This window comes from Strix uralensis, chromosome 16, assembly GCF_047716275.1.
Source record: "Strix uralensis isolate ZFMK-TIS-50842 chromosome 16, bStrUra1, whole genome shotgun sequence".
NCBI classification, from domain to species: domain Eukaryota; kingdom Metazoa; phylum Chordata; class Aves; order Strigiformes; family Strigidae; genus Strix; species Strix uralensis.
In genome coordinates this window covers 9,441,961-9,459,805 of record NC_133987.1, presented here as the reverse complement: position 1 = coordinate 9,459,805, position 17,845 = coordinate 9,441,961, and the positions used below count along the sequence as shown (strand labels likewise).

The window sequence follows — 17,845 nt, the reverse complement described above, 5'->3', positions numbered from 1 at the left end:
CTTGCCCTGGTCTATGGTCAGCATTTTAGAGCCTGAATTGATCTTCAGTGGAGTGTTTTCCTCCGTTTCCTTGCCTGCCTGCCCGGCGCAGCGCACAGCTGCCTGTCGGCTGCGGCGCTGCGGGTGAGCGATGTGTTTCTGGGAGGCAGGCTGGGCTAAGGCGAGCACGGCGGCTGCTCGTGCTTTTGCAAGCATCTGACCCAGCCCAGGGTAGCCAGCTCGCCTGTCTCCCAGCCCTGCTGTGGTGCTGCCCTGGTGTATTTGGAACATGCCCAAGGGATAGCTCTTGTCCAAGCTGCTTGCCTGGTAGATCCCATGCTCAGACCATGTACATCTGTTATAACCCAGGCTGTGCCTTTGTGTGTAATGGAGGGTATTTATGGCAGAACGAGTGGGGACAGATAGCTCAGCAGGCACCTGCCTGCAGTGGTGATGCTGAGAGCTCTTGGCTTGGAGACCCTGTGCTGTGAGATGGGTTGCAGTGCTGGAGGAAGGCACTCCCTTCTCCTTTGGGTTGTGAAATATCCCTTCACTGCTTTCCTCAGCGACTGCTTGTGAATAAACTGCCTTAACCCTGTACATCAATATTTCACCTTTCAGTTTTTTCCCTGTTGGGGCTCTAAAGAGGTGATACCTTGTGCCAGTGAGCTCTTAAGAGGCTGTGTTAGCTTTAATCCCCTATTCCAAGTGGTCGGTTTTCTTTAAGGGACAGCTGAAGGAGGAAAACACTTGGCCTTGCCAGTTTGAGGCAATAGGTTGGAGGTAGACGGGTGCGTTGGCTGAAGTTGGAATTAGAGGTAGGGCAAAGTGGAGAGAAGCAGGGCTGAAAAGTCTTTGTGTGTCAGCAGGTAATGGATGGTCATTAGATGCCAGAGGTGGGGCCAGGCAGGCTTGGCTGAGCAGGGTCATGGATAAGCCTGGGGGGTGATTGCAGTCACTGTGCTGAGCAAGAAAATCATCAGCTGCTTCAGCTCCTGCCTGGAGAGATGGCAGCGAGGAGCCAGTGATGATGGAGAGGAGAAGAGAGGGAGGTGGGCCAGTTGTGTCTATTGGAGGGATAGAGGAGTGTTAGTTCAGGAGTAAAAGGGCATCAGGAAGGGGCCAGGTGGAGGTTCAGCAGTGAAAGGAAACTGAACCTTCACTGTGCTTAGGGGAGGAAAGTCCTACAGCTGGAGGGAGAAGAGTGTCTGTGGACGAATCCTGCTCTCTGATGCAGGTCTGGCAGCTGGCTGCCTGTCAGCAGATGGGCCCAGGAGCTCGCTGGTAGGTGCTAGCACCCAAAAAAAGTCTGTCTGCCTCCGACTGGGCACTGCGAGGCAAGGAGCTGTGCATGAGAGCACTGGCCCTGCTGCGGTGCTAGGGGCCACCTTCCCCTCCGCTTGCAGGAAGCATGGTCAGCCCCAGCTCTCGGGAGTGCGATGGCAGGGTGTGCCCCACGAGGATGCGTCCCTGACACGACCAGGTTGTAAACCGGTGGGAGCCAAGCCCAAAAACCACCCGGAGAACCGATAGCCGCAGCTCAGCCTTGTCCTTGGGGAAAGCCTGAGGACAAGCGACAACTGGAAAACAAATCTGCCGACCACCCGAGCCTGCTGCTGGCAGCAAGAAAAGCCTGTTCCTCCCGAGCTGCCTGCTGGCATGGCTCCAGGCACAGCCAGGCTCCTGTGTAGGTCACCCGTGTGCTCGCCGCCAGCTTTCCCCGCGTCCTTGCTGAAGAGGTGGAGGAGACGCGTTAGCAGAAGAGCACAGGACCGTGTCTGCTGGGGAACACGTTCAGCCTGCACTGTTGGTATTTCTGTTCCCCGTGGATGCGTTTTGACAGTGTAACGGTTTGAGGGCCGTGACAGCACTCAGCCCGAGCCGTGAGCTATTGCCTCTCCCGTCTCCAAGAAAAAGGACGACCAGGAGGCCAAGCTCGCGCCTGCTGGAGAGGGGAGCGTTGCCTGCTGTTGCACGGCACAGCAGCCAGCTGGTGTCCAGCCCAGCACGGCTCCTTCAGGCTGGTATCACACTGCTGACTTGGATAAGTCACAGCTGATTTTTTTTATCCCCCTCTTGTTTTGCTTGCAAGAAAGACCTGTTTTACATATAATACAGTAATCAGGGCTTGACATAAATAGGCAAATGTTATTGTCTGCAGTGGGAATTGCACCTGCTGGCAAGAGCAATGAATGCAGCCCATTATGCACCGGAGCCAATCATTTGTGCAATGAAATACAACTACGTTTCTTGCTGTGTTCTTGTGCAAGTCTTTATCGCAGCGGCTGCGAGCGCGCCGACAGATGTGCCATCATCACCTTTGCAGTCTGTCCTCGCCCTGGGAGCTGGAGCAGCCTCTGTTCCTGCAGCTGTGGCCGACCCTCTCCCAGAGGGATGGAGAAGACCAAAACATTCAGCTGAGAGATGTCCCCGCTTCGGTGCTGGCTGCATTACAAAGCCAAGCGACCTCGTCCCTGAGCACCGAAGCTGCACTTTGCAGGCAGAAGGGTCCTGGTCTCAGAATGCACAGGACCCTGGATGGATGCCTGGATGCGCAGAGCGTATGGCTCTTATGGACTTCATCGCAGGAAAAGTGGCAGCAGTCTCATCGGCTGAGCAGGTATGAGCGTGGTGCTTCAGAGCAGAGGCACCTGCAAAACTGGCTTAGCTATAGGCTGCTCGTGTGGAGTCCAGGCTTCCAGCACAACAAGAATTCTTGGATAATAATAAATAGAGATTGTCGTCTTGGTGCTGGAGTCTGTGCTTAGCTTGGCTAAAGCGGATCCAGCAGCTCTGAACTGCTGCATCTACAGCTTAGGTGAGGGTTGGAAGAGGTGCAGTGCAAGGAGAGGAAGTGGGAAACACAGACACACTCTTTGTGGAGTGAAAAAGATGAGCACAAATCCCGTAGGAATGCCAAAATGTGCAGGATGCTGCGTGTGCAGGTATTTCTGCTGGGCCAGCATCGAGGGGCAGGGAGGACCTTGAGCTTAAGAGCATCAGCATTAGAGCAGGAACAGGCAGATCGTGGGCTTTGCTTGCTGAGCTAAGTGAAAACACTTGCTCACTCCATGGTAGAAATTGCTGTTTATTAGAAAAAAATTCATAAATAAAATAATTTTGTGTTGTGATTTACATTTTTCAGCTTAATAACAAGGAAAAAAAACACCTGGTAGGAGTTGTAAAACAGCTCTAAGCCTTACCCATTGGTTTGTTTGCCACAAGACTGCACATCTGAGGCTGCAGACTTGCCTTTGTCCTTTCACCACCCAGCTCCCACTCCCAAACAACAGCCCCGCCAGTAACTAAGTAAGTTCCCAGGGATCATCTGATTAACAAGGGAATAGAAATTGGACTAAAAATTTGGAAAAAAAAACAACAGAGAGGAAGTTTAACAGAAGGATGTGCGCTCTCCATCACTGATGTGGGCAGAATCTCCCTGCAGTATCTTCCCCCCCTGAGCAGCAGCAGCCCCCAGCACCTCTCCATCCGCCCACCATCACCCGGCCGGGCTCGGCTCCCACCGCCCTTCCCAGAGGTTGGGCAAAGCCCAGGGACGGTGAATAGCGAAGGGTTAGGAGGAACAGACAGTTCCCAGTAAGCGCATTCCTACCACCGCCAGTCACAGTCTGGTTCCCTAATAAAGACTCTGATAAGGAAGCTGGAATCCCTTTTAACTTCTGATCCGTTCAGAGATAAGCTGGTTTAGACATAAACAAGTGCTTCTGTCACAGGCACTCTCAGAAACGCAGCTGCAAGACCATGTGTTAGCCCCGAGTGAGCCCCAAGTGAGGTTCCACCGCCACTCCTGGGGGAGTTACTCAGACAGCTGCATCCCCATCTGGAGGGAGAAGAGGATGACTTACTCTTCCTCCCTGTAAAGGTCTTCTGCACAACTCCGTAGGCTTTTCTGGGAGGAGAGGGGAGAAGATTTAAAAATAAGGAATGACGTCTTTGAACCGTTACCGGGTTTTCAGGTGAAGTGAAGTCACCTTCCTGGGCTGGTTTTCTCCACAGGGCCCTTCGAGATCATTTTTTACTCAAATTGGAGAAACTAGAGCAGAACTGTGCTGAGAAAAGCATTTCTCTCAGGCCTCAGCTTGGAGGTAAGAGGAGGGCGAGGGCGGCTGGTCCGTCCTGCAGCCCAGCTCCCTTCCCTGCCGGGCATCCCCCAGCGTGGGCACGGGGCTGGCATCAAGACACCAGCAGTGGGGGCAAAGCCCAGACTGCACTGCAGAACTGCTTAGTCGCAGGAGCAGACAGCCCAGTCCCTAACACCAGGAGAGATGGGGCAGCAGAAGCTGGCACTATTTGATTTAACCTTTCTCTAGGTTATTGCATCTTCCCTTTGAGAAACTGGCTTTTTGGGTAGAGTTCCTGGCTTCTCGGTGCTCCAGTTAGACCAGGTTGTCTCAGGCTTGAAGCAGCTCCCATCTACATGGGTTTAAACCTCTCCAGCATCACTGTCCCCTCTGACATGTCCTACAGCTCCTCATCTGACAGGATCAGCACTCTCTTCTCAATGTTTTTGCTCCTTCTGCCGCTCGGTCCCTCCACCTTGGAGGCCACGTGCCCGTTCTCTCCCGGCGCTTTGCGCTCTGCCTCCTGCATCGACTGCTGTGTGTACTGCTGGTATGCGGGTGAGAAGTTGTGGATCGCATCCTGCACGATGTCCTGGGGGCTTATGGTCTCCTTCAGCCCGCTCGAGATGCTCTGCATTGGGGCGAGGTTTGCTGAAAAACAGGGAGAGCAGGAGGGTGATGGGACATCAGACGGTCAATGAGCCCAAGCGCTCCAAAACTGGAGTGACACTTTTCCTTAGAAATTCAAGATCAGGGGCTCATCGTGGGCTATGTCAGCTTGCAGTGGCGAGCACCAACAAGAAGAAAGGCAACCCCAGCTCCGTGTTTCAAAGAGGATGGAACCTCTCCAGCATCATGTGCTGTACTCCCATAATCCCCTAATTCTGCCCATCCACAACAAGGTCTCTTTTCTGATCCACTCACTGTGGCTTGTGGGTATCGTAAGGGAAGAGGGAGAAGGAATTCATGGAGCACAGGAGAAGGAAACTTCTCTGGTGGTTTTTAGCATCCCATTGGTAATGCTATAAGGGGGGTTTCCTCTTTCCTTATTCACTGATGAAGGAAGGGAGAAGAAAGGAAGAGTTACCTGTTGAGTTTTCTTTCTTTTCTCTGTACACCTGGCAGGTGAATGCATAGCGCAGGGCAATGGAAGCAAAGAGCATCTCAATGCAGATGATGAAGTTCTGGTAGCCAGCAGCCACCGTCCCAGCTCCCACCTCCTTCCCATCGATGATCTGAACTTCAGGGATCACCCCACATTTCTCCAGGATTGCAAGCAGCGTCCCTGTGCAGGGGAAGGGAGAGGGATCAGCTCTGGTCCTGCGTCCCCAGGTCAGGTGGGGCGACAGGAGAAGCGCTGGGTGTCTGTGGTGGGACCCACCTTGCCAGAAGGAGAGGAAGATGACTGCCTTGATGGTGATGAACTTGAGGACCGGCTCAAACGGGCGCAGCAGGTCCATGGTGGCGAAGTAGAAGAGGAAGAGGGCGTAAAGTGCCAGGCTGACAGAGAAGTTGTAGATGATGGTGATGTAGAGGTAGCCACTTCGGACGCTGCAGGGAGAGAGAGAGCTGCTGCCCTGGGCTGTGGGAAGCGAAGCAAGCGCAACTGGAGGCAAAGAAGTATGAAATGGGGAGGGGAGAAGTGCGTAGCTTTGCCGCGGGGCAGAGCGCAGCCCAGCCGGGGAAGGTAGGGCAGGGGGAAAGGCGGGACAGGGGGCTGCTCTCAGATTTTCCTCTGTTGGTGGGACCTTTTTTATTATGGCCCACAGGAATTCAGTCCCTTTCTCAGTTGGGGGCAGTGAGTCTCTGTTCCCAGATGCTTTGAACAACTTGTGCTCTCGTTGCCTGCAGAGCAGCTCCCCAGGGAGGGCTGGCAGGACACCCTGTCCCTTGCGAGGGAGGAGGGACCTGTCCTATCCCCTTCACCCTCCCCAGCCCACCCCAGCACCCTCACTTGAAGTCCCCGTCGTGGTACTTCCCAAACGCCTGCAGGATGATGGTGACGATCGCCATGAGGGGTTTCACGATGCAAAACTGCAGCGTAGCCTGCACAGGGGAGAGACACAGTTCACCCTGGGCAGCAGGGACCTCCCACCACCCTCCCTGCAGCTGCTGCCACCCCCGGCCCCTCCATGTGAGCCAACCCCTCTGCTCCGGGGACAGAGACACAGAGGAGAGAGCAGTGCTCCATCACAGGAGCGACCAACACTGCGGGGTGAAATATGAACCAGCTCGAGGTCTGCAGACAGGAGGGAGCAGGGCTCCCAAAAAGCAGCTCCTGAAAGGCAGTGTAGCCACTCTGAGGGGGGGACCAGGTGGCTTGGGGACAGAATGGTGCCAGATTCAGCCTGCAGCGCAGCCCAGGAGAGTTAGAGAGCCGTCCAGGCTAACCTGGGACTGGACAGAGATGGCAATCTCAGCTCTGCAGTGGGAGGAGACCCTGACTCAGCAGTGAGTCAGAGGCAAGGACAGTGAGCGTGGCGCCCTGCTGCTGGCCAGGTGCCGGCGAGCTGGGTGAGCTGCCTCCCTCAGAGAAAAGAAAAAACCAAAAAGAGCATCTCAGGGGAGCGATGAAGCGGAGCCCTTTTGGCAGGGCAGCGGGGAAGGGACCTGCCGCCCGCAGAACCCTCATCGGAGGGGAGCAAAGCCAATGCACCCTGTCGGGTACCCACCTGCTTGCAGAAGCGCAGGAACCCGATGGAGTAGGACATACCCCGAAGGCAGCAGGTCCCATAAAAGCAGCTGGACCTGGAAGCAGAAGCCGAGGAGATGGCGTTGGGGCTGCTGGATGGGGAAAGCAGGTGAAGGGCTGAGGAACTCTTGGGACACTGGGACTTACGCAATGGGCTTCCCTCGGATCTCTGTCATGATGGTGCTCTCCCCTCCGAGGTACTCGAAGCACAGGCTCAGGAAGCTGTAAATCACGAAAGCTGGCAAGGCAAGGGCAGACACGATCAGCAGGGCTGATGCAGATCCGGGAGGGGGTTGTTACATTTCACATTCCTTCCTGCTTAGGTGTTTTCTCATCCACCCTGGCGCTGCATCAGGATTTGGGACACTGGTGGGTGGGAGCCCAGTGAGAGGAGCAGCAGGTCAAATCCATCTGACTTCCAAGCGGAGTCAGACACTCCACACCATGTGCACAGGGTGCGCTGCAATCGCAGCAGCTCCTCTGTGCACACGCGGTCTGTGTGTGCACGTGGCAGCAGTCGGATGTCCCAGCAGTGCCCATGGAGCCGGCCCCCCACGCACACCCTGACCAGCCCAGGCAGGAGTGCAATGGCCAGGGACCATCTGCATGGCAGGACCTCAAAATTGCTAAGGGGTGGCACAAAGGGCTGGTGGTCAGCAAGGAACAGGTCCTGAACAGTTTTCTCAGACATCCCCATCACTTATTTTTCCTATACTCCAAACCTGAAGTAAGACACATGCCCACACCCCTCTGTTCCCCAGGGGGAGAGCAACAGGGTGGAAGAGCAACCTCAGCCCTGACGAGCTTCCCCTGCACCTCAAAACACCCCAACTTCCCAGTTTCTTAGGTACATCTACCTTCCGCTTTAGAGAAGCTGCATTTCTACCCCAAAGGCAGCCAAAAAACCTCTTTCCCCAGGAGCATGACTCTGGGGTCTCTCTGGGCCTGCAGGCAGGCATTGGAAAGGCACCAGCTTGTGTGTGCCTGTGGGGCATCCCCTCTGTGCTGCGGATGGAGAAGGAAGGGGAAAACCTCTGCATGGAGGGAGAGTGGGAAGTGAAAGACATGGAGATTTGTCACTTTGTGCAATCCAGGACAGTCCAGAGACACAAATCAGCAAGATGAGAGCCCTGCTTTGCCATCAGCCTCCCTGCCAAGGAGAGGTTGCACTCACCTTCATAGCAGTCGCGCACTGAGTCGAAGTAGACGTAGTACTGGTGGCTGCCGAGGAGGAGGAGGCTGAGCCAGGAGTCAAAGGCATAGATAGGCACGATGAAGAGGATGCGGATGATGTAGCGCTGCTCCTTGGGGATGGTGTAATTCCTCAGGTGTGTGTAGATCTGCAAAGAGCCCAGCACGCAGAGCTGTGGCTACCACCGGTCAGGAGGGGAACCAGAGGTATCCTCAGCCCGCAGGACTGCAGGAAGCTCATCCTCTCCTCCCCGGGGGTGAGAGCACAGCTGGTGTTCCACCAACAGACATGTAAGACAGGCTCCATCCCAGTCCCCGGGACAATCCCTTCCATGAAAACACGTGGAAATCGGGTCCCTTCCCTGGGGCTGAGCAAGGAGCCTGCCCGCCTCTGTGCCAGCCCCTGTGCAGCCCTGTCCCAGTGCTCCGAGGCACCAGCTTGCTCCAGGGCTGCCTTCAGCAGCACAGATCCATGCAGCACCCAAAAATATGCCCACTGGCAATATGTTTCAAGGCAGCTGGTGATGTGCACCCCAAAGATGGGGGTACCAGATGAGAAACCCCGCTGGGTGTTGCCTCCGGGCAGTGCCAGTGCCCTGCAGCCTCTCCCGGCTCTGGCAGCCACCCGGGAAGTGTGTGGGCAAAGTCCACCCTCCTGAGCTGCCAGTACCAGGCTCCCAACAGTGGAGATATCCCCTTTGGGCAGCAACAGGAGGAAGTATTATCCGGAGCTGAGTAATTTGCAATGAACTTGGGGGCAATCAATAGTTTTGCCCTTGCGTCAACCCCTGCGCTGAGCCCCATCTCCACTCCAGCCCGTACCTGGTGGAAGGTGACGATGAGTGCCGACCACACGAAGATGCCAGAGATGACCTGCGCCGTCGTCGTGGTCAGGAAAAGCTGCTGGCTGTCCTGGGAGTCGTTGTGGGCAGCTGCGAGCAGGGCAACGGCTGGGGATGGGGGGGCTGAGGCCAGCCTGGCCACTGGGCTGGGCCCCGGGGTGCCCAGCGCCATGGGAGAGGGGAAGGCACGCGTGGCATTACTCATCTGCAAGGAGGGAGAGGCAAAGGGAGTGGCGCAGGAAGGCAGGACCAGGTAAGCTGGTGAAGGGGAAGGTCCCAGCAGATTTCCCAGCCCACACAGTGTGGACAAACCTCCTGTGAGGTTTATCTCCTCCCCAGGGTTCTTCCAGCTTGTCCCTCACCCAAACCAGCCTATTCACCATGGTTGGGTCTGCTTCTCCCAGCAGAAAAAGGCAAACATCCTCCAAGAGAAGGCCCTCTTTTCTCCGAGGAGGTGTATGCAGTCCCTGTGTCCCCCAAAACACATGTTTCTCCTTACCAGCCTTGCTCCTTGTTTTCTCAGGGGTCACTATCCAGCTTGAAAGGGAAAGACCTGCCTACATTTGTGCCCCTGTGAGCTCACACTTGTGGCTCAGGACCCTTTTCCATCAGGAAACAGAGACTTAAGGGTTAAACCCATGATAATAATGAGACCCTTGCCAACAAGTTATCAGGACACTGATGTCCTCCTCCTTGGGAGCCCAGAAAACACGAGGATCCCTGTGGTGTCTCCCAAATTTGGCTCCTTTCATCATGCACAACCTGCTGGGGGCAAACCCTGAGGCTGCCCAAGAAGCCAGTGGTTTCGCATCACCCAGGTTGTTTGGCCACCCTCAGCCACTTCGGGATGGTGGAGGTCTCAGTGTGCTGGCAGTGCCAACCCAGAGACCTGAAGGGCAGCCAGTGGTCCCTCCTGCACCCAAATTAAGCACAAGGGAGCAAGCCTGCCATGCTGCAGGCAGAGCTGCTGCCCTTTGGGGATGCTGAAGTGCTCCAGCATCTCCCTGGCAGGTCTGTCCTCCTCGAAGCCAGTCGCCCCAAGGCACCGAGCATTCCTGGTGCAGAGGGTGTCCGGGGTCTCCGGGCACTGTGTACCCTGCAGCTCCAGACAACAACGACCAACCTAGTAATACGCTCTTATTTATAGGGCAGCTTCATATCTCAAGGCCAGCAGATACATAAACAGCCATGTTTGGCCTCTCTTTCTGTTAATCTGTGGAAAGCTGCTTTTTCCCCAAGTATAACAATAGCTGTTTTAAAAAAGAAACAACAACAACCTGTGAGCAGAGCTCTAACAATGTAGATGCTTCTCGGTGCGTTGTTAATAAACAAAGATTTTAGCTGCTGGGTAACTATCGCCTGGGGGTAAAACTGTAAGCATGAACTGGTGAGAGGCAAGAAAATATCTGCTACAGATAAGAGTGGTAGGGAATGACCTCGGTCCAATTAAACACAGAAAACAAACTAAAGCAAGAGCTCACCCTACAGCTTCCTCTCCTGCCCTCTCCCCGAACCCCAACCTCACAGGAGAGGAAACTCAGCTGGTGTCAAATCAACAGCCCTAAAAATACCTTTCCCTCGCTCCGCCTGGCAGGAACTGCCTGTAAGTGGAGATGCCCAGGGCGGCAGCGTGCTGGCGAGGTCCCAGGAGCTCACCCCAGTGTACCTGCGCCCGCCAGCGGGGAAGCGGAGCCAGAGATGGCTGGAGGGAGAGCGGGGCCGATAGTGTTACGGAGGCAGCGGGGAGCTGGCTTTTTCCTCCCTGCGACCGTCCCGCAGCCCTGCCCCTGCCAGCAGGAAGAAGGATCCTGGGGAGAGCCAGGGAGGGATCTGGTCTTTGGACAGAACGTGATGACACCAGAGCTGCCTTGTAAACATTAACAGGAGGACGGAGATAGCTCGCGGCACGGGAAGGGAGGCGAGATCCCGGCTGTGCCCTGTTCCCCATCACTCCTCGCTCTTTTGGGGGGCTGCCCTGCTGCTGGCTGGGGCCATATGGCTGGATTTGGCCATGCTTTCCCTCTGCCAGAGCATCACGATAGGGAAGGACACGATCCAGCTTGCTTCCCAGGACATGACAGAGAGCTGTGCTCATCGCTAGACCTAATTATTCTGTTTTCCACCCAGTGCTGTGCCACGGATGCTTGGGCCAAGACATCCCAACTCCTATTAGCTTTCCCAGCCATCGCGGTACGAGCACGGTGGCACCAGCAGCCGGTCCTGGCAGGCTCCCCTACATTGTCACACTCTGAACGCGGCGGAGCAAGTCATTAAAAACAAAAGCCTCGGTGCCGCTTGGAGACAGGGCTCCCAGCTCCAGAGGTAATTAGATCCCGGCTCTGCAAGGTAGCCGGGCAATTCAATGCAGTTAGAGGGCCATTTGCTTCCGAAACAAAGGCAGTGAGGAGGCACAGAGAACAGTATTAGCTGCAAAACTCAGCTCCTAGACGGGACTGCGCCAGTGCCACATCCAGTCTGGCTGTTTTCAGACACCTTGCAGGTACCTGCCGCGCAGTGTCTACCTGTTACGCTCACTCCCTGGGATATTAGAGATGCTAAGTGAGCTCTGAGCAGGGGATAAACTGAGCCGTGAAACCTGTGCTCAGCCAGGCTGCCTGCAAATGGGGCTTTTCACTTTGCTAGGGATTCCCCTCTGCCCGCAAGCTGCCACAGCCTGGAATCCCAGCTCACATCCCTCCCAGTGTCCCGAAGCACCCGGGACAAATCCCCACCTCGGCAGCAGCCCTTGTGGGACTGGGCCAGTCAGAAAGGAAAGGCGAGCCCCCGCAGCCCCCCACTAGTGCCTCTGGGGTGCTGGCTGTGCGCCCCAGTAAGGGGGGAGAGATCCTTGACCCCCATCCCGGGGAGAGGAGCATCCAGGCCCAGCCCCACCAGCGCAGGAGACATGCCTTTCCTCCTGACTGCTTTCGGATAAAGCCAGGGCACAGGGGTTTTTCACCAGCCCAGCCTCTCCATACCACCCACAGGTCGCCCAGGAGGAAGGACCTATAGCACATAGCTATAAGTTAGGGCAGGGCAGCACCAAGCCCTCCTTAAAGCCCGTCCGGAGGAGTGGGTGACGCACGCACAGGGCTCTTGCAGCAGGCTCTGCCCTCCCAGCAGCTCCCACGGGTCCTCAGGACCGACGGCTGGGACAACCTCTGCTCAGTGTGGGGGTGCCCCACATTGCTGCACAACCCCCCCAGGGCCCCACTCACCCTGCGGGGCTCCTCCGGGAGTGGGTCTGGCTGCCGTACACCTGCCTCCGCATCCCCTGCGCCCTCCTCCACCTGCACCCGTAGGAGACTCCTCCTCCGGGCACCCTCCCAGCCCTTGCCCGCCCGCTGGCAGCGGGCCCTGCCAGCGCCCCGCTCAGCCTCGCTGCACCCCGGGCCCCGCGGGAGCTGGAGCAGCAGGTCGGGCTTTGCCTCCTTGCGGGAAAAACTCCCCAACTTACCTTTCCAGTCCGCCGCGCTCGGCACCCACGCCCGGAAAGCAAACAGATGGAAAGCCACGGTGCAGCCCAACACTGCTGCTCCCAGCTCGGTGCACGTCCTGCGCCTGGGGTGAGAGCTCTGCCTGGGCGGCAAAGGCAGATTTTCTTCAATTAGGAATGAATCCTTACCTGGAGGATAGCGGTGACTAAAAGGCAGGCGGCTGGTGGCACTGGCAGGCTTGTGCCTGGTTTTTGGGGCAGGCCGTCCCCCCGGTTTACTGCAGAGCAGAGAGGAGCAAAGTTGAAGGACCAATTGCTCGTGGTCTAATTTATTGCCCGTGGAGAGGCAGCGAGGTAAGTCTGTCCTGGCTCTGAGCATCAAATCGGAGACATCTTCACGTCCTTTCTTTACCCGTCACCCTGTGCAGACCTGGTGGCACACAGATCCAGGAAATAAAGCTGGTTAACTTGTGGTCAGCTTTTAGATAGTTACACTCAGGTCTTCAGGGCATAGCTGTGGTACGCCACCGTATCACTGTGATGGAAGATGTGATTTACATTCAATTTGCTAATTACTTTATGGTTTCCACAAGTTGCTGGAGCTATGGACACCATGAGATCACCAAGATTTGGGAAATACACTGAATTTTGTGTCAGGAAAGAATCCCTACTAGCAAACCAGAACTGACATTAACAAATTCCACACGCCTCTCTCAGCCTTCCTAGACAAAAAAAAGTAAAGTGTAAATGAGGGAAAATTTGGAGTTCTGACAGATGCAAATCTTTGAGTCTTGGAAGCAGAGTTTGGAAAATTATTTTTAGATTAAATTTCTTGTCAAGGCTGCAGTGTTTGAAGGTACTTTTTAAAAAAGTTTCATTTCTCATAATCCCTTAAATACTGTAAATAGCCCTTCAGAGAAAAGAGTCCTTTGGAAATCCATTTTCTGCTTTTAGGGGATTTTTTTAGCAATAAGAATGACCCAGCAGCTGGATCTACATGGGGCAGGCACAGGCTCTGTGCTGATTCTGCTGTACCAACAGGTCTCAGCACAGGTCTTCCCTGCCCAGAATCCAAGACCTGGCCTCTGTCTGCTCTGACAAGTTCATAAGTGACAAAAGTGTGCAACAGCTCACTTAAAAATTTACTACTTTGTGTTATTTGTTACAAGAAGAAGTAAAAACAAATGTGCTTTCCAAGCAAATGGCAGAAGTTTGCTATTAAGCATTGCATTGACTCGTATGACTTAATCTAACACTTTTTTCCAGTGGATTCAGGAGAAACACCCCGTGTAACCCCCCCAAACCCTTCTGTCCCCGTGTCCTACGACTGGTGCTTTAGGAGCAATGTGCTGCCTCTCCAATGTGCTGGTACCATGTAATCCATAAACAGATGTTATTTTGGCTTTTTCTCACCACTGATTTGGATTCCTGTCTTCCACCCTGATGTCAGCTTTCATGAAATTTGCAGAGCATAATTATCTGCCTCTTTCTAAAATCAGAGTGAAAGTGGAAAATGGATTCAGACTACATCAGGAAAGGGACTGACATAAGGACAAAAGCAGTCATATAGGACTCATTTCCTTAAAAACAGGCAAGAAAATTTCCTATTATGCAATTGCTGTTGGTTTGTTACCGAGGCTTGTATTTCAGTTGAAGCAATTTTCACAGAGCAAAAAAGAAAACAGGTAAAATTAGATTTGTCAATGTTTCTTTTATTCAGTCTGCACTGGGTGTTCCCCCTTTGCGGTACAGCATAGCTACAGAGCTTGGCATCTACTGCTCCTCAGGACACAGATGCAGAGCCATGCCATTTCCCAAATATACATCCCACCCAATGTGATAAAAATACTTCTCTTGTATGTTGAGACAATTGTTCTTGTCTCATCACTGACTATATGGACTGCAAACCTGCCACAGTAACGAAACCCACAAATGTTCTACACAGTAGAGAAAAATTCATGAAATTCCTCAGTAAGTCCAAAACCAGCACAAAGACATTCCATCATTTTAATTTCTTGTCCTTTTAAATAAGTGGTGATGAGTCACGGACTCAACATCATTTCCTTGAATCCAGATGGCACAACTTCACCACACTTGGCAACTTCGGATCACTTCCCGTAGAGCTTGTATTCCTTCCATGGTCTTGTCCTTTAAAGCCATGGCAAGAAGAACAGGTTTGTTCCCAGCTTCCTGAGAGACGAATGCCACCAGGTTTTTGGCGCAAACATGGACGAGAGGCTGAAAAGCAAAGGCACAGAGATGCACACTCTCACAGCTGGGAGAGCCCTCCCAGAGTTAGGAGAGGAAGAGTCCTGCAACGACACGGAGCGTGTTAAGAACCTGTCGGTACTGGACTCGGACTGAGCACGTGGCTTGCTGAGCGGTTCCAACACGACTGGGAACGGACACGCTGTTTGGCTCGTCAGCAAAGCCAAGCCATGGTATGAGGAACTTTAGAAAGCATCTTCTCAACCAGCTTAAAAGGGACAGTTTGGACCCATGAGCTACAGTCACCCAAACCACCCTGAAACAACCTAACTGGAGCTGCCCTTGAATCTAGTTTTGCACCGGGTTAGAAAACTTGGAAAGCCGGTACAGAGAATCTTTCGTCCCGCTAATCCTCCTGCCCAAACTACGTGACCTAGTATCAAATTACATGAAATGCCATGGATCAAAACGCCTCTATTTCCATCATAGCCAGATTTCTGAAGAAGTCTCCAGGTACAATTTTCTTTTCAATACTTGTTGCTGAAGAGGGTATGTTCTGCTGACAAGCTCTGGAAAAAACCCTGCAATTCCTAGAGACCCCGAAGTGTTATATACACAGTCTTTGCATGACATCTGTAAAAGACACGTTGGTTTTTACAGAATAATGAAAACCAGAAATAAGTAGTGAGGCTGAAGGAGTGAAGGGATATAAATGAGGTTTCTTTAACAAGAATATCCAGCTTGTCTAGCTTTTATTTACACCCACAGTTACATATTTATCAGAAGGATGAGTTTGCTTGATTTTAGCTATCAGTGTGGTTTGGAAGTGTGCACCGTCCCAAATGGGGATGTTAATGGTGACAAGCAGGAAGGCAGCAAACTAATGAAAGCCTCTTCTTAAAGTTTAGACTGATTAAGTTGATAAAATGATTTAAAAATACTACGTAACAAAGTAAAGAAAGGCACCTCCTATTTCCAAACAAAACATAAAACCAGCTTGGGGGTGGAGGTGGTCAGAATTAGCAGACATCACGCAAGGGAAAGCAAAGCATCTCCCATCCAGAGAAGGCAGGCTATTGCTGAAGAACGAGAACTCCATAAGGGGAAGCTGCGGATAGAATCAGGAACTTGTGCTGCTAGAGTTTTTCTAGTTAAGGTTAGCAAGTAATATTTGATAGCTCCAACCCTGATGGAAAGCCTCATAATCTTGTAGCTCTGTAACTTTCTGTTGTAACGCTCGACTAGTTGATGCTTTACGAAATACATTTTCTTCTTCTTTCTCTCTAGCTTTGTGAAATGGTCGATAAAAACTCATTTTGTTGAAGCAAAACAAATTAAACTTTATCAAGGGTAGGTGCTGGCAGGCACACTTGGGAGAGGGCAACTAAAGTCCATTACGGGGCTGGCGTAGATTGGGGGTGGGGTGAGAAAAAGGACTTGAAAAGGAAAACAAACTCACTGGAACAGAAACCCAAAAAAGGTTATCAAAGGCTGCATGTTTGATCTTGCAACCTTTAAATCAACAGGAGCTTTATCAAACCTTCCATAATCACTGCGAAGCAATCCATATCCTGTAGGACACAAAATAACAAATCCCCAAACCACTCACGGTTAGTTAAACTTTTGTTATGTCAAAGAGCAGATGAGCGTGCAGACTTTTCTGATTAACCCCTCTTTCCTCAGAAGAGATTTTTAATCTTACGACTGTGCAAACACGGTTTAACTGCGGTGATTCATCAACTCCCTGGCAACTTGCACAGCCCCACCTACTACATTTCCCCCTTATCGTTGCTGCCTGTGCACTGTGTATCCGCTCTCACCTCATCCTTGCCCAGCAGCACCTTTGTGGTGAGCGAGGGCCTGCCCACGTTATTGCCGATTGTGTTGGGGTCCACGTAGACGATTGTCCCCATCTTGCCGTACTGTGTGACCACCACGAGGACGGAGTTGGAGAACGCCGTGCACACCACCTCCGTCGGGACCCCGTGTACCACCTCCTCTCGCTGCTTGGACGTCACAATGGGACTCACTTCCATTGCTGTGGAAAAAGAACAATAAAACAACAATAACAATAAAATAACATTAGATTAAAAACACGGACCATGGGCTATAAAAAGCCCGAAGCCTTCCCTTCACTTGAAATACCCACGTTAAGTTGATTTCAGGGCACAAAAGCATCCAGAAGTGTGTGTCTGTGCAGGAACAACAGTCAACACCCCACATCCCTGACCGGGACGAGAAATTTAACTGCCCCGCAGCCTGCACTCCCCCCGCACGAAGGAGCTGCCATTTATAGGGTTTCGTGCTAATATGGTTTAACAGTGATCGCACCTATGGAGTGGGCCGTCCCCGAGCCCGACCCGCCGTGCCGTGCCGTGCCCTCCCACCCTGTCGCTGGCACCGAGGGGGCGACCCCCGAGCCCCGGTTTCCACCCCGGGCCCCGCAAGCCTCGGTGCTTCCTGAGGGAGACGACCGCCCCCCTCCTCCTCCTCCTCCTCTTCCTTCCCCTCTCCCGCCGGGCCGAGGCTGAGGGGAGGCCGCCACCGCCCCTACCCGCACCGGGCCCCACCGCGCCGCCGCTCTCGACCCGGGCCCGCCCCGCCACGGCGGAAGCGGCGCCTTTCCCCTCCCGCCGGCGGCGCGGGGAGATGGCGCAGGGCGGCCGCGGCCCTCCCCTCGCCTCAGCGCCGCGCCGCCATTACCCGCGCCCGCCCGCCGCGCTCGCGCCCGGGCTGGCGCCATTTCCGCGCCCCCCCCGCTTCCCTCAGGGATGTCGCCCCTCGCCGGTCCTGGAGCTGAGCCCCTTCCCCCCGGCCTGGCATCCTCGGCCGGTTTCTGCCCGTTTTACACTGGCTGCCATCGGCGGCGGGGGGCAATGTCACACGGCGGGAGCCCCACCTGTGGCCGTGACGGAGCGGCGTGTGTCCCTCCTCAGGCCTTGAAGGGACAGGGTGAGCCTGGGGGCCGGAGGGGGGCTGGCTGCTAATTTTGGTATTTTTTAGGTTTTTCCCCTCGTTTCCACATGGAATGCGACCGCTCCTACCCACTGGGTGGTGTTGGCTCACACTTTAAGCCCCAGAGCCTGCTTTCCCATCAAAATAAGTCTGGTTCTGGGCCATCTCGCCCCGGGCCTCCCCTGACAGGGACAGGCCACCTGGCCACCCCGCCTCGCTGACCAGGGGACAAGCAGCGGCGCGTCCAGCGCCGAAATCCTCCACACATGGTCCATCTGCTTCATGGGGCTCGAGGGAAGGATGACAGCTGCCCGATGGTGCTGGAGTGGGAGATAAGGACATCTGTGAGAAGAGTGCAAAAAGGAACCTTGATGTCCCATAAGCAACATGTGCAAACAGTAATATCTGTTAATTGCATAAGGTTAATTCAGTGCTAATTTTTTTCTTTGAAATAGTAGTC

The 17,845-nt window shown here is 54.0% G+C and overlaps 2 protein-coding genes across 6 annotated transcripts; both read right to left on the bottom strand.

Moving 5' to 3' along the window:
- Positions 1 to 3,051: 3,051 nt before the first annotated feature.
- On the bottom strand, positions 3,052 to 12,049 carry TMEM184A (transmembrane protein 184A). Of its 2 annotated transcripts, none has more exons than XM_074886311.1 (9): positions 12,005 to 12,049; positions 8,767 to 8,991; positions 7,928 to 8,093; positions 6,901 to 6,991; positions 6,734 to 6,809; positions 6,016 to 6,107; positions 5,443 to 5,612; positions 5,149 to 5,346; positions 3,052 to 4,712 (listed from the first exon to the last, which is right to left on the bottom strand). In XM_074886311.1, the coding sequence occupies exons 2-9, from the start codon at positions 8,989 to 8,991 to the stop codon at positions 4,462 to 4,464; spliced, it is 1,269 nt and encodes a 422-aa protein (XP_074742412.1). In that variant the 5' UTR covers positions 12,005 to 12,049; the 3' UTR covers positions 3,052 to 4,461. The 2 variants fall into 2 exon arrangements, with proteins under 2 accessions (XP_074742412.1, XP_074742411.1); XM_074886310.1 differs by lacking the exon at positions 12,005 to 12,049 and adding an exon at positions 10,453 to 11,391.
- A 1,864-nt stretch (positions 12,050 to 13,913) lies between these two features.
- On the bottom strand, positions 13,914 to 17,094 carry PSMG3 (proteasome assembly chaperone 3). 4 transcript variants are annotated; one of them, XM_074886380.1, is made up of 3 exons: positions 16,985 to 17,094; positions 16,251 to 16,468; positions 13,914 to 14,460 (listed from the first exon to the last, which is right to left on the bottom strand). In XM_074886380.1, the coding sequence occupies exons 2-3, from the start codon at positions 16,464 to 16,466 to the stop codon at positions 14,308 to 14,310; spliced, it is 369 nt and encodes a 122-aa protein (XP_074742481.1). In that variant the 5' UTR covers positions 16,467 to 16,468; positions 16,985 to 17,094; the 3' UTR covers positions 13,914 to 14,307. The 4 variants fall into 4 exon arrangements, with proteins under 4 accessions (XP_074742481.1, XP_074742482.1, XP_074742483.1 ...); XM_074886381.1 differs by having other exon boundaries at positions 16,991 to 17,027; XM_074886382.1 differs by lacking the exon at positions 16,985 to 17,094 and adding an exon at positions 16,762 to 16,883.
- Between the last annotated feature and the right edge of the window lie 751 nt (positions 17,095 to 17,845).

Coding starts and splice junctions, on each gene's coding strand:
- TMEM184A (XM_074886310.1), bottom strand. CDS start 10,881: ATGAGCACAGCTCTCTGTCATGTCCTGGGAAGCAAGCTGGATCGTGTC. Junction 6,992..7,927: donor AGTGCGCGACTGCTATGAAG/GTGAGTGCAACC, acceptor TTGCCTTGCCAG/CTTTCGTGATTTACAGCTTC. Junction 6,108..6,733: donor TCCTGCGCTTCTGCAAGCAG/GTGGGTACCCGA, acceptor TCCCCTGTGCAG/GCTACGCTGCAGTTTTGCAT.
- PSMG3 (XM_074886380.1), bottom strand. CDS start 16,466: ATGGAAGTGAGTCCCATTGTGACGTCCAAGCAGCGAGAGGAGGTGGTA. Junction 14,461..16,250: donor TGCTGCTGGGCAAGGATGAG/GTGAGAGCGGAT, acceptor TTTGCTTTTCAG/CCTCTCGTCCATGTTTGCGC.